We start from the raw sequence: 16,535 nt of genomic DNA on the forward strand, positions 1-16,535 counted from the left end.
GAATTCGGGTCTGAGTAGGGCCGCAAACCCTATCAGGCTAGTGTACACAGTTGGGATCGGGAGCCGTCCTTGCTAGTCGGCCGGTCTCGTGGGCGAATAGTGTGGCCACATTTTCGTCGCACTACGGAATTGATGTGAATTGTGAATTGTTGAGAAAATAGGGGAAATTGTTTGACTGGTCAGTCTATGAAATTATTTTGTGATACTCGATGATATTTGAACTCGAGTTTGCAGTTATAAAATAATATCATCGAATATCACAAAATAATTTCATAGACTGGTCAGTCAAACAATTTCCCCCATTTTCTCAACAATTCACAATTCACATCAGTTCCATAGTGCGACGAAAGTGTGGCCACACTATTCGCCCACGAGACCGGCGACTAGCAAGGACGGCTCCCGATCCCAACTATGTATACTAGCCTGATAGGGTTTGCGGCCCTACTCAGACCCGAATTCGTTTATATAGCCCTATAGCCTAATGGAGCGAACTCACAAACTAGGCATCAAACACACAACATCATCAAAACAATCATAGGCATGACATAACGTTTTAAACCACCCTTATAACACCATAATCATTATTTTGGAAATAAAAGAGTTAGTAAATAAAGCCCACCTCGACTCCTTAGATCTCAAGTACGCTCTTCCCCTTGCTATCACGCCGAGAGCGCGAGTTATCACCTTTAAATTATGTGTATCAAAAGTAAGTCTCAATCATCTACTCAAAATCATGCATGTTCCCAACATTTCCCTTTTTCTCATTGATTAGTTTTATATTATCATTCAAAAATCAAGACATGCTCATCATATCAATTTTATTCGCACCACAACTCCAGATCTATAATCAAAACATTTCGCGCATGAGTGTTCTTCAACACATCTCACACGCACACACACAAACACACACGCACGCATACCGATGCACACACACACACGCACATCACTTCATATTCATCAATTGTTTTCCCTTTTCACTCACTCTATATGCATGAGGGTTCAAGAACACCGATCAATCGGCTTGATGGGAAATGATAGATCAAAATACCTCTTCTTGAATAAAATGATCGGTAGAAACAAAGTAAAATCTTGATTCTTCAATAATTCTTGAGGCTTCAACTTGAATTCTTCTCAAAAGATGAAGAAATCTTGGAGGAAAATAGAAGAAAATTAGAGAGAGAGTGGGAGACGGAGTGAGGGAGAGAGAGTAGGCGTGATCTTTGATTCTAGAGTTAGGGTTTTCTCTCTTATTTATAGAGTTCAAGAATATACTCCCATAATTAAATAAATAAAAAGATTTGAGGAGATATGAGGAGGAGTTGGCGTTAATTTTGAGAGAAATAAGGGGAGGGTTCGAATTATATGCTATTTAGTTAGCATATGATTTAATTTGGTATTTCATGGAGTAGAATAAAATATCACGGAGCAGAATAAAAATAATAATTTTCCCAAATAAAATAGGGAAGTGGCGTGAATTATGCTTCCTCCACAAGGAATCAATTTCAAATCTTAATTAAAATAGGATATGACAAGATCTCCTTAGATATCGTAAGATATGCTAGGATATTTTAATTTATTCATGGAGGGAATAAATAAGGGGATCAAATAATATAATAAAATAATTTCTTCTCCCATAAATAGGAGATTTTTGAAAATCTCCATGTATAAGCATAGGGGTCGATTTTCTCATGGAGAAAATAAGAAATAATCGGACTTTGGATTTAATTTGGATAAATATCTCAAACACTTAATTAAATCTAAGAAAAATAGGATTCCTCTCCAATAAAGCATGGGGGTCAAAAATTCCAAATAAAATGTGTATGATATTTATGAAGATCCTATTTAATTTCACTCATCCCTTAGGGAATAATTCACCACAATATATTTCACCCCGCATCAAAATATTTACACAATCACGTCACAACTTCAACCATTTCCACTTTCACCTCATATTCTCAACACATTGACCTTTCAACGGCCACGTCATATATTCCACATCTTTGACTATTCAACAGCCACGTCATATACTCAACATATTTGACTATTCAAATAAATCTCAACTCCAAAACGCAACTAGGTCATAAAGAAATCATGCAATTAAATCACTCATCATTTAATCCACATACTTCATCACTTAAAAGCATTTAATGCAAAAAAATTTATGACTCGAAAATTAGGATTCGAAAAGTGGGGCGTTACAAAAATGCCATGTAAAATGGTTTGATGTTGTCAACCACATGCGCCCTATCTTTTCTCTTCTCTTTTCATTATCTTTTTCTATTTCCTCTTTTAGATATAATCTTAAAAGTAGTCAATCATTTATATCATGATATGTTTGCGATTGGTTAGTATATGAGATGAAAAGTGGTCATCCAAAGTCCAAGCATCACATCTTTTCACCCCCCCAACAACCCTTATTAGTGCAATTTAAGAGCATTAACACAAATTAAACGGGACAAAATGAGTAGCACACTAAAATTAATTTTATGATGCTCTTTGTCCTTATGATTTTTAATAGTAGTAGTATAGGATTTTAGAAAATAAACAATTGAGAACCTGAGAATGTTGTATTCAACTTAGATACTCGCATTCGTAATAAAATTAAATGCGTTCGAAGAAGATGAAATTTCTGCTCCTCATGTATCTACTAAGAGGATGCATCCAATGTAGTAGTACATATTTATGATCGAATATCGTCAGAATTAAGATGCTTGGTGGGGTACTCAGAGCAGGATTACGAGGATAAGCTTTTGGAGCATTTATAAGAATAAAAATAATTTCAAGTACGATAAGGTGTCGGACATGATTACCTGATGTTCTTCGGTGGCAAGGAATTTGGTTTGGAAGAAACGAAGATCTCACCACTAGGCAATAATCAATTACTTAGGACATTGATGTAGTCGATTTTCATCTCGCGGTCAAGGAGAGTTTTTACACATAGTCGGCGCCTAGTGAGAGTCGTCCGACGAGTCATAAAACGGATTAACATGAGGTAAAATAGACAGCAAAATGAATGACAAGAAGTAGTGTCACAAGCAGGGAGTGATTGGACGAGTTGTCCAAAAATGGATAATATGGATGAAACAACGATGACCACCGTATGCGACAAACCGTTCCCCAGATTCACATCAAAGATTACATAGGCTCAACAATAAAAGTACGGAAACTTTGTCGACCAACTTGGATGCTAGCTTTTGTGGTTTGTAATTTTTTAATACATTACTTTTTTTAATACTTATTTTAATCATTATATGTTTATCTTGATTGTAAATTTTTCCAAATTCTATTATTTATTCAATTATAGAAATATCTCAATTCGAATAAATATATAACATTGGATATTTAAAAAAAATAGTACTATGAATAAAAAGAGTAAATAATGGGAGTGGAACCTTGAATTTTAAAGTTCTAGATTTGTGGCATTGGATTGTGAATGTTCTTAGTCACCTTTTATGACTGTATCTCATGTGCTTAAGTTCATGAAAACATCCATCTTAATTCTGTAATTAATTTATCCAATTCTATATTGGTTTTGTTTGTTCATGAGTATACCTATCATCGAATTTAACATAGAACCCAACAAATCATAATATCGTGTTAATCAGGAGTATGTTTTATAGGATATACTCAAAACAAAAAATGAGAATCATTAATTAGAAGGTGATTTTTTTTTTATCAAATTCCCGATTGAGAATCGAGCAGAGATGCAGAGTCAAACCTGTCGACATGGATGTTTTACTATATCTACGAAAATTATTGATGCTGTACAGTCGCTCACTGTTTGGCTTCAGCAATATGTCTCTGGGGGTAAATATGAGTATTTTAATGGGACACTGTTAGTTTTAAACTTTTAATAGTCTTCACATGTGAACTATTGAAATTAAAATTTCATATACCAACGTAATCAATATTTAACTAGATACTAGTACAAATTTCAAGTACTTATAAAGTTTTCTCTCTATGGATTGACAATTTTTTCCCTCTATGGAGCTTGAATTCATGTATCTTCTATTTCCGTGCCCATTCACCGTAGAGGCCGTAGAGCTATCAATAAACTTCAGATTTTTTTAAATGGTCTTTTATTTCAATCTATATTATTAATTTAATTATATAATTATTAAGTATGGTTTACAATACATCTATGATTTATATATATCCACCAACTCGGTTAAGAAATTTTGTTGAGGAGTCGTGGAGGCTTTTGGCGATATTTGTAATCGGAAGTCGAACACTGTCGATTGCTAGTTCCTGCTGGATATGCATGGGAGGGTGCACGGATTTTCCGATTTGCAGTGAAGCATAGATTGAAGAACAAGTTCATACTCACCTCTAACGTAACATGATTGAAGAAATTTAGACACAACCATTTATGTGTATTTGTATTTTTTTTAAAGTTTGTTTATCGTTGTATTTTTTCGAATATTGCAATACAATGAAGATTTTCGTATTATATTATTTTGGTATTTCAATTTATATTTTATTTGATAACGTAATAAAAACTAAAAGAAACAAAAACAAAATAGAGGTGACATGGAAAATGGAGATAGACTAAATTATACTCCCTCCATCCCACAAGAATATGCCTTCATTCTTTTTTAGTTCGTCCCACAAGAATTTGCACTTTCTAGTTTTGGAAACTATTTTCTCGCTAATGAGGTAGAACCCATCCCCCACTAACAATACTTTAATTACTTTTCCTCTCTAACTCTCTCTAACTTTACTAATTTTGCATTAAAACTAGTGTCAAATCTAAAGTGCATATTCTTTGGAAACAGAGGGAATAGTGCACTATTGTAGAAATTTGGACTGTGTGATACTCCCTCCATTCCATAGTAATAGAGTCATTTTGCCATTTTTATACGTTTTATAATAATAGAGTCATTTCCCTTTTTAGTAAAAGTCAACACATTTTTCCACACCTACTTTACTCTCTCTTACTTTTTTCTCTCTTCGTCTCTCTACCTTTCCATTTTCCACTTTATTCTTCATTTACTTAAGTCACCTAACACATTTTTTCTTAATCTCCGTGCCAAAAAGAAACGCCTCAATTACTATGGAACAGAGGGAGTAATATGTTGACATGCCATGAGGAAAATGAAAATGAGCTGATTTATAGGCTGATTTATATTTCACGACAGTGAAAGCTCTAAGGCCATGCTTGGTATGATGGAATGGAATGGCATTCCTACCTCCATTCCATTCCTTTGCTTGGTAAATTTTTTCCTTAGGAATCACCATTCCATTAGGAATGGTCATTCCATTCCACATGGGAATACCCATTCCATCCATTTAGCTAAGGAATGGTCATTCCATTCCATTTCATTTTCCTTTCTTCTTATTTTAAAATTTAACAATATTAAATAAATATTATTTAATATTATATTTAAATTTAATATCATCTCAATTTTAGCATAAATTAAAATTTTAAAATTTTTAATAATTGAAAAAAAAACACACACACACCAACTCACACAAACACATGCACACAGCAACTCACACAAAACACACACAAACACACACACACAGCAAAACACACACACACACACACAACAACTCACACAGCACACACAACACACACACACATGCAGCAACTCACACACAACACGCACATGACAAAACACACACACAAACAACTCACACACCACCACATATACACACACACATCAACACATGCATACACCACATATGCACACACTCATTTATGTGTATCGTACAAATTTATATGATCCAAAATATTGACAAAAATATTTTTGAATAAATATTTTTGTTATAGAATCAACATATTAATTATTCATATTTCATTCCAATCCATTCATATATTATTTTGTAGTTACCAAGCATAGGAATGAAATCAATCAAGGAATAACAATTCCATTCCATTTGTAAACCTTACATTCACCAAGCACAAGAATGGAATGAAATTGTCATTCCATTCCCATCTCCATTCCATTCCCTCCTCATTCCATTCCATCATACCAAGCATGGCCTAAGGGCTTAAGCCCCTATTGAATTGAATTTTTTAATATTTTTTTAAATATTTGTAAAATTTATTCAACTTTTATACAAATTATTACGGTATTGTGCAAAAGTTTTTATCTCTTAATCTCTTTTATATTATTTTCTCTTATTTTATTTTTTTCCACCTAAAATGTGTATCATTTTTTAAATATACATGAAAAAACAAGTCAATTGCTTAAGCTAAGGAAATACTATTATTGATCTAAATTATAGTATAAAATAAAGTTTCAAATAAAATATTGAAAATATAGTCCCTAGTCGTACTAACCATTTTCTATGTCCGGCCTCTAGCGACAAATACGGCAAAAAAAGCATTGATAAAATCGAATATTGGATGTCATGCTAAATATGAAGAAACAGAAATAGAGTTGGCATTGACTATTTTGCTTCACACTTTGTGTACATAAAGAGTAGTATAATGAGGAAAAGAAGAGGAGGAGATGAGTAGGCAAATAAAAACTCAAAATTGGAAGAAAAGAGACATTAACAGAAAAGATGATTCGAGAAGAGGCCTTGAAAACTGGGAGACATGAAATCATCAATGAGCATTGAATCATCCTCTAAACTATGGAGACTCGGTTGATTGAAATAGCAATCCCATTCCCATTCCCATTCCTCATCCCCTTCACATAGCCGCGGCAGCTCCACAATCTCTCCCAGCTCCAGGTGGTCCATCTGCGCGGCCTTGGTGGCGGCCGCCTGAACGTCCTGCGGCGAGGAGGTGGCGGGGCGGGGCAGCAGGTCGGATATCTCCGGGAAGTTGAGGATGGCGGCGGCGCCCTTGACGGCGAGGGCGGCGGCGTCGTGGGCCCGCGCGGCCATCTCGGCGGTGGCGAAGGTGCCGAGCCAGATCCTGGACTTCTTCTTGGGCTGTCGGATCTCGGATACCCATTTCCCCCACGCCCGCATTCTCACTCCTCTGTACACTCTCTTCTGCCCCGGGGCTTCGTTGCTGTCGCTGTCGCGGCCTCTCTTTTTGCTGCACTCGCCCATTCAAAGGAATGATCTCAAATTCTCAATCAAGGCTTAGATTTTGATACACCCACTACTATACTCTGTCTATATATATATACATGTATGTATGTGTGTGTGTGTGGTGTGTAGAGAGTGTTGAAATATATAGGCGAGTTTATTTTTTTCTTCTTCCGTGTTCGTGTATGTATAGTGTATGTATCGGTTGGTAAGACAGGAGGGAGCAACCTCTTTTCTTTTTTTTTATTCTGATTTTTTGGTGTTGAATAAAATTTGGGAGGGAGCATTAAGGGCCGTCTCCACCGACCCAACTTTTATGGCTGATTTGTTTTCATCATTTGATTTGATTTGTGATATTTCTACGATAGAATCCACACTTGATTCGGCACAGATTTTTAAAAACGTCAAAAAAAAAGTGAGTTGAAAATAGTAATGAATTAAGAATCCCACTAATTTAATTTACTCACTCTGTCCATAAAAAATAAGGCACATTTACCATTTTTTACCGTCCACAAAAAATAGAACACATTCATTTATGGAAACATTTTCAACCAATAATAACCTACACATCATTCCACTAATACTACTTCTCACTTACTTTTTCTTCTTCTCTCTTACTTTTTTTCCTTGTCTCTTATTTTACCAATTCTATATTAAAACCCGTGTCATATACCAATTATCATATTCTCCGTGGACGAAGGGAGTATTAGTTTTAACAGCTGCAGAACTGCCGTCTCGCCCGCCACACCGCTCCGCCAGGTACTCGGCTGTCCCCCATGCGCCATGGAGCCCCTCAGGCTTGCAATAGACCGTCGCGGCTGGTCTATTGGAACACTCTAACTATTTTGTTAAGAATAGACGAGTCCAATGCTATTCGATCACATGGGTTATACTATTCTAAATTTTTATAGTCCATTCTAGTATCAATTGCAGTTCAAATAATTAATTAGCACATGCTTAGATATGTATTTTATACAGTACAAAGAGAGGGGACGAGTAGTTAAAATAAAGTGGTTTGAGTTAAGGCGTAAATTGTAGATTAAACCAGCAACGTCATTTAATTAATTGAATTATATATCCGCCTATAGCCACAGCCAAAGCAACCGAAATATGTACAGGTACGAATTTTGCATTATATCTCAATTATTTTATGGAATTAGTAGGTTCGGGAAAGGTATGTACTAGTATTTATTTCTTGGTATTACATAAAGTGGAATCTCCGTTGCTCAAACTTTGTGTGCCATTTATATGCGTATTCACCTTTGTATCTAACGTTGAATTATATAGAAGAAAAAACCAATTTCACTTTAGGAAAAAAAGGACAAAAATACTACTCTTAAACTTTGATTGACTAACTCGTGTATGCTCATTTCTTATAGATTTGATACTTTTTACATACAAGATACATATTTTTATTATAAACTAAAGAATAAAGGTCAATTTTGATCCTAAATATATGACCAAAATATAAATTTGGTCCAAAACGTTCACTTTAAAAAAAACAGGTCCATAACAAATGAAATCCTTGTCGGAGTGGCCCTTTTTTGACGATTCCGTCAAAAAACTAACAGTCGTGCTACTGTGCAATTACCGTTGACCGTTAGTTTTTTAACGGAACCGTCAAAAAAAAGGACTACTTTGGCGACATTTTCATTTATTATGCATGGACCTGTTTTTTAAAAAGTGAATGTTTTGGACCAAATTCATATTTTGGTCATATTTTTAGGACAAAAATTGACCTTCACTCTAAACTGAATATATAACAATGAAAACTAGTACTGTACTACAAATTAAACAAACTGCTTAAAATAGAAGTAGTACATGCTAATTTGTGTTCAATCATCCAAAACATAGTACCCAATGTAATTGATCTTGAATCAGGCGGCGGGACATCGGTGCTAATTAGTGTGAATTATTTGATACAGTAGAATAGTGCAAAAAATGATAAAAAGAAGAAGATTGTTATAAGAAGTAATAATAATATGATAAAAATATGATTCTTGAAGAGAGAGACTAGTAGTGGCGGACGTAGAAAAAAATTATGGCAGGGGCTGCATGATATACTTCTTCCATCTTGTTTCATACTCCGTACATTCTTTTTCGTTCGTCTAAGAAAAACTATATCATTTACCCTCTTTTATTATTTTTCATAATTGGACTCCATATTCTACTAACAGCCCTTATTACATTTTTATTAAAATTAATAGTATATGAAAATATGACTTAAATTTTTTCACTAACTTTTTTAACAGTTTTTCAAACCTAAACAAGAGTTAAAGTAAGATACATAAAATAATAAATCACGAATGGAGGGAATGATTTTTTAGTAATATACATATGAAAAAATATACGTAGACAGAATATTAAAATTTCAATTAATTAAATCAAAATTGTCTTACAATAACATTATAAATGATAATAAATATACTTACTTTGAGACAAACTTCAAATTATCCAAACTAAACACATCAAACTCTAAGAGCACTCCCAATGGGCTCGGCGTTAAACTCGGCGATTTTTCGCCGAAAATCGCCGAGTTTTCGCCGGCCAATGGGACGATTTCGGCGAATTCTCGGCGTTATTCCTCCCGAATTAACGCCAACCGGCGATCCATCGCCGAAACATAGCCGAATCATCGCCGCCCACTGTGGGCGCGATTCGGCGATGTTCGGCGATAATTTTTTTTTTTTTTTTTTTTTAAATGGCTATATCTATAATTCCACCACTATAAATACTTCCTCTTCCTCCTCCATTCATCACACACAATTCTCTCAATTTTTCAATCTCTTATCTCAATCTTCAATCTTCAAAATTATGAGCTCTAGTAGGAAAAATTCTCGAAAAAGTAAGGGTAAGGGCAAAGAGTCGAGTTCGAAAATTCCCAACACTGATGAAGCAAATGAGCAGTGGTTGAGCTCGTTGTTGTCGATGGGTTCTCCTCCCGGCCAATATCCATATGCGGGTCCGTCCCCATTGCAGACTCCTACGCCACGCAGACTTTCTCCGTACTTCCAGTCTGCCCTCAGCATGCCCTCTCCAGCCGACGATGTGTATCGCCCCCAGATAGTCACATCGTTGTTCGACACCCCTGGATCAACCCCAGGCGACGAAGAATCTCAGGCCGCGACGTACACAACGGATCCGACACTCAGCACGGACGACTACGAGGTGGAAGAAACGCCCTCCGAGCCGCCTTCCAGGAGCGGGAAGGGGAAGGCACCGGCGTCGACGGCTGCGACTGATACGGCTTCCGATGAGAAGCCGAAGCGGACAAGGACTACTTACACTCTCGAAGAGTCCGAGCTGATAGCCAACTGCTGGGCGGACACGACGCAAGACGCGGTGCGCAGCAACTACCGGACTGAGATCATGTTCTGGGCGCAGGTTACGGAGAAGTACACGACCAACAAGACTGCCTCGATGAAGGACCATGGCAGTGAGGCGATCCGCCGGCATTGGGAGCGCCTCATGAGGGACTGTGCCCATTTCAACGGTATATATTCTAACTTGATGACGAACATGACGAGTGGCCAGAACGAGCACATGGTCCGAGATGAGGCCATCCAGATGTATAGTGGCCAGTTCTTGTCGAAGGGCTTCAAGTATTGAAAAATCTATGATAGGCTGAAGGATCTCCCCAAATTCCGGACGGAGATGCACAGCGCGCTGCACGGGAAATCGGTGCGCTCGCGACTTAGCGGTGCAGAGAGTGAGGGCAGCGCGATCCCCATCGACTTGTCTGAGGATGGTCCGCACGACCGCCCTATGGGAGCGAAGAAGGCGAAGCGGAGGCGGAAGGGGAAGGGCACATCGTCAGATGCCCAGTCGGAATCCCCGTTCTTACAACAAGCCACGTTCTCTTCCAATGCCGCCACTCTGGCGCAGTTTTACATGCTGTACTTCACCGGCGGCGGCACCCCAGAAGAGAAGCAGTCCCTCTGGTCGACCATCCAAAATATGAAGATCAAGATGGGCCTCTCGCCGGACGCCCCTCCCTCTTAGTTTTTTAAATCCTTGTTTTTTATGGTTTTTTATTTGTAGTTTTTTTTTCCTCGTTGTATTATATTTTCCAATGATTAATACAACGACGAATTGTTCATTTATAAATCTATTTATTAAACACATTTGTAGGGAAAATTAAATAATATTAAAAATGATGATGTAAAAATGAAATGTTGAGTTAGGGAGAAATAAGGGAGAAACCATTGGAGCAGTTGGCTAAAAGTTGGCTAAAAATTGGGAATAAATTTTGGTGCTGATGTGGCGCTGATGTGGCAGGAGTTAGGGAGAAATAAGAGAGTTTTTAGCCGGACCATTGGGAGTGCTCTAATCCTAGCATTACAAACTCTAACCCAAACATAATAAACTTAAATCACAAAATTCTAACATTCAATCCACCATAATTTCTTTTATATTTTCATGCTTAATATATATAGTCCAGTAAATATTAAAATTTGTTAAAAAATTAAACTGAAAAGATGAAAAAAAAGAGTTAAAAGTTGAAAAGTCAAATACACACGCACTCTTTGAAAATTGTACTACATTTTTAAATTTTATTACGTATTGTACTATTTATTTCTTGGGAGTTGGGTCTTCTTCTTCCCCAAGGCTAAAACCATGACAGCTTATTTCTTCATTTGTCTTTGTATATTTTACAAGCTGAAATTCATTTCAGCCCCTTCCATCATTCAATCTCGAATAATTTAGCCTTTAATAGCACTGATTTAGGAAGGGTTGAAGACTGTATATTGAAATTTTTAAAAAATTTAACAATAGAAAATAAGAAAAAGAAAATTGTTGGCATGTGCTGAAACCCCTCCCCAGCTCTATGTGTGTCCGCCACTGGAGACTACTAGCTATTCTTTGCTCCTTATTCGCCTAGTAGTACAATTATTATACTACAAGTATTTAGATATAATAGGACATATGTTGAAAATTAATAATCTCTAGCTTGATATACATTGCTATGGAAGACTACTTTGTACCTCACCTAATCGAATTAAATTCAATTGAATTATATATGGAGCTTGCATTGCAATATTGCATGATGTTGTAACACATGCAACTAGATATTAACAATCTTCGGTTTACCCCCATTAATTAATTATAACGATAACCAAAACGGTTGATATATGTAGACGTATATCTCTCTTTTTTGTTACATACCTAACTCTTTTGTCTACACGTAGAAATCAGTAAATTAAATGCCCAAGTAGATTTAATTTATACAAAACAAATCAAATTCATGAGATATTCCTAGGAATTTAAGTAGCATCGTTTTATCGACATCGAGAATGTGTTTAGTTACTGGATTCAGTTCCATGGTTATATAACTAAAATTAATTCTTACTAATGGAATTGCAAGTACATATAAGTATAAAATTAGGTATTAATTTCGCACTTAATTTATTGCAGCAAGAAAAAGACGATTCTGTCGTCTTGGCGGCCCCCACACTCCGCCCGACATCATGTGACACTTAATTTATTATAACTCATAAGCTGGTCAAGTATCGCGTGATTTTCTTTGAACTTTGCCTTTTTATAAAAACTAGCATTCCTCACTTTGCCATGAGCGGAATCTCAGTGCTTGGATTTGGGTCCACGAAAGATACCAAACATTGCTGTATTAATAAATTTGTGTGTTGATCAAAATTGAACTATTACATAAATGCACGAGCATACGTTTTTGTGCATTCATATATTAAGCGAGTGTATTTCATTTTGATTAGCCCACATCTAGTGTGGTTTGAAAATTACTACACAAATAAGAATTTAAATACTAAGACACACATATAAATAAGAATTCTCAATGACACGCGTGATTTTCAGTTTAGCCAGAATAGTAACATACTTACATTAATTACGACCAGTGGCAAGTAATCCTCAAATAAATACTCACTTAGTCCCACAATAAGAGTTACGTTTGGCGTGGACACGAATTTTAAGAAATATAAATAATAGTGTGTTCAAAATGTTAATGGAATATGAGGTCCATTTTTTATATTGGTTTTATAATAGAATGTGAGACCTACTTATCATTTATGGTAAAAGTGAAATGTGACTCTTATTATGGGACAGGCCGAAATGATCAAATGTGACTTTTATTTGTGGGACGGAGGGAGAAATTAATTAAATTGAGTAAACTACAGTATTTATTAATGTCATAAAAGATCATAAAATAAAAGTATAAAACGTCAAAGAATCTTAACTTAAAGCCTAGGCATTTAAAGTAGGTCTCATAGCGTGTTACAACCTTCGTTATGGTGGAAGAATTTAAATGAGTACTAGTAAAATTTACATCACTTATTAATAATTTTATAGCTTAATCCCTAAATTGATTATTCTATAGGAGTATTTCTTATGTGAATGTGTTACGTCCCCCAATATATATTGTCTCCTCCAAATTCTATTTTGAGTGACTTAAATAATATGATTCCTTATGTTGTATATTAATGAGATCAATTAAATAAAGAAAATAAAAAATTAAAACAGTGAGCTATTAATTGCTATCAATTTACATAAGATGATATTAACCTCTTCTACAAAATACTTGCTAACAAATTTTTACTCTATTTGACTTCACACCGAAAACGAGTATTTGTAATTGCGAGACCAATTTGAAATTAAAATAGTAGACTTAAGAGCATACTCGTGTGTATCGGGGATTTGAGAGAGGAGAAGAGAAGAGAAATTGAGTTGAATATTTGCAGTTCTTTTAATATTTGACAGAGAAGAGAAGACGAGATTGAAGAATGTTTCGGGCCTTTCTTTTTTTTAAGCTAGTTGGGTTCAAATTTGGGCCCAACTATAACCAGCTATGGAATCATATTATTAATAAGCTCCGTGACTGCATTGATGCGCGACTAACATGGGTTGGGCTTCTGTGGGTGGCTGGGTGAAGTGGTTCTTATACTAGATGGACTACTAGTTTTGATGATTGATTTGTGATGTGAACTTTAGGAGTGGGATGATATGGTGCACAATTTTTGAAGTTAAATGTTAGCTCATTTAGAAAAAAAGAAAAGAAAAGGGTGCGGCTTCGTTATGTAGAGACAGATGAGTCCACATGTTGTTATGGCAAGGAATATTCACGATGTCAAATTGGCTGCTCCTGGTGGTGAGGGGGTGAATCGAAGTGCAATTTTAGTCGGGTTAAAAATTATAGGAATTATTATCATTTAAATCATACATTTGTTTAGATAAAAGTTCGAGCCTACTACGACCGTTAATTTGGGGGCAATCTTGGATTTACATAAACCCATTTGTCTAGCTCAAACCCATTTTGTTTTGGTTTCTCTACTAGCCTGAACATTTATGTAACAAAATGGTAAGTAGTATAATTAACTAGAGCTAATTACTAAATTGGACTTGTAGTGAGTTTAACTCGGGCTTCTAATAAGCATGGTTGAGTTTGGAAAGAATTCAATTGAAGCACGTAGCTCAAATCATTTTTTTTATTTGATCATAGATGTACCCAAATCTATTTTATTTCTCTAGTGGATCGATTTTAGGCCGATCTTTGTTCTGGACTGAGGTGGCTTGGGTCAACCCTATTTACTAAACAAATCTATATGTGGATATATATTATTCTCCACTACTCTCATTCACAAATAAAAAACAAGATATTTATAGGTTATATCAAATTCATTTACTTCTCGCCAATAAGATCATTTAATTGACAAAGACATGATATGGAAGTCTACAATAAATTTGACTTTAGTATCGGAAAATGCATGTAAAGAATAAATAAATAAACTTAAAAATATATAGCAACTATATTGGAATTATTTACAGCTTTTAAATTGATCTTCGATAACAATACTACATGTAGTCATGGTTTTAGGCATGAATTTTATACACGGATTAAGAATTTAATTTTCGATTTCATCATTTTTTGACAATTAATCCTTTTCTATAGAGTAATTAATAATTACTCCATATAATATACCTACATGCTTATATAAAATATAATGTACCCACATGATCATGATCATATGAACTGGTTTCGAGAACATAAATTTGCAGCTTGTCATCTAGCTACCTTTATTTAACATTGGTCAAATCGATTGATAAAAAATACTAAGTAGTCACTTAGACTTAAACTTTGAAATGACAATGGCATGAAAGTAATAATTAAGTTTCGTTACTAGGATATGTGTGTTTGTTTTAAAATATACCCACTTGAACAAAGTATTTTATATCCATGTTCACACAGCTGGTTTCAAATATAAAGTTAGCAGTTTACTAGCTACGTTTACATAAAATAAATACCTTGAGATTGATGGGTCAGGGTCAGGGTCATGGGTGGATAACTGGATATACTATCAATCTTTCTTTTTTGTTGCTAGACAGAAAAGTAATTTATGAATCAGTATTATACTAGTAATAACTAAATTTGCAATATATTATCTCCGTTCCATAGTAGTCGAGTCATTTTTTCATTTACGTTCCATAATAATAGAGTAATTTCTCGTTTTAGTAAAAATCAACACATTTCTTCTCATTTACTTTACTCCCTCTTACTTTATTCGCTCTTCAACTCTCTACCTTTTTCATTCCCTACTTTATTCTTCCTTTACTTAATACAATTTTTCTTAATCTTCGTGCTAAAAAAATGTCTCTACTATTACGGAACGGATGGAGTATGTAGGTAGCAAGGTTTTTTTCCGGAGAATTTAGTAGGCTTTCGCATGTATATATCAATCACATGGCAGGAATGGTTATTCTGTTTATCAACTACTATATTAAAATAAATGTAAGTTTTTGTTAAGCATTAATCGAATCAAATCAAACATATATATTAATAACTGAAATTTATTAACATCGTTTAGTTCTTTTCTATTCGACAAAAGATAAATTTATGTAAATAAGTCTCCTTATTTTTGATTAGATCGAATTGATTTTCTTTAACTGGTTTTATTTTTTAGAGACGTAATTTCATAGTTAACTTATCCTCAATGTATAGTTTAGGATATTATTTTCACACTACTACTTTAGGAAACAAATCATTAGTGTAGATTATGAATTAATTATGCCAATAGGAAACACGGAAATCGTAGAACTGCATATAGAAAATCTGATTTTCAAGAAAGATTAGTTATTATCTCTTTCTTAATTAATGTCTTCATTCATAGAAATGCGTGGCTGTTGTATTAAGGAAAGAAAGATTACTCGTTATCAGCTAAAATAGATATTCGATTAAAATGGATAAATCCCTTAATTTTCGAAAATATTAGTAATAGCAGTAGTATTTATGCGAAATGGTCTTCTAAACTTATCTGCTAGGCCAAAAACATTCAAAGTCAACCTGTTAACACATAACATTAATCTTTAAGCAAATAAAGACGCTACTCCGACAAGGACATGGGCCCACACTAAATTAGTTTGGACATTATCGGAAATTTATTACTCCTCTACAAAGAATATGCACAACATAGTCAACCGTTATCGGAATATAGCAATAAAATAGTGGAGATAAACAAATTAGCAAATTGAAGCTGTGATTTCGCTATTATAATTGACAAAACAGGCTGTCATTTCTTTCC

The 16,535-nt window shown here is 35.0% G+C and overlaps 1 protein-coding gene across 1 annotated transcript; it reads right to left on the reverse strand.

Annotated features, from left to right (window-relative positions):
• Window positions 1–6,355: 6,355 nt before the first annotated feature.
• Window positions 6,356–7,173, reverse strand: LOC125189949 (ethylene-responsive transcription factor ERF042-like). Its single transcript, XM_048087164.2, has one exon. The coding sequence runs from the start codon at window positions 7,009–7,011 to the stop codon at window positions 6,502–6,504; it is 510 nt and encodes a 169-aa protein (XP_047943121.2). The 5' UTR covers window positions 7,012–7,173; the 3' UTR covers window positions 6,356–6,501.
• Window positions 7,174–16,535: the final 9,362 nt, after the last annotated feature.

Source organism: Salvia hispanica, chromosome 5 (genome assembly GCF_029641045.1).
Source record: "Salvia hispanica isolate PSC_SH4W2 chromosome 5, Shi_PSC_v1, whole genome shotgun sequence".
NCBI classification, from domain to species: Eukaryota; Viridiplantae; Streptophyta; class Magnoliopsida; order Lamiales; family Lamiaceae; genus Salvia; species Salvia hispanica.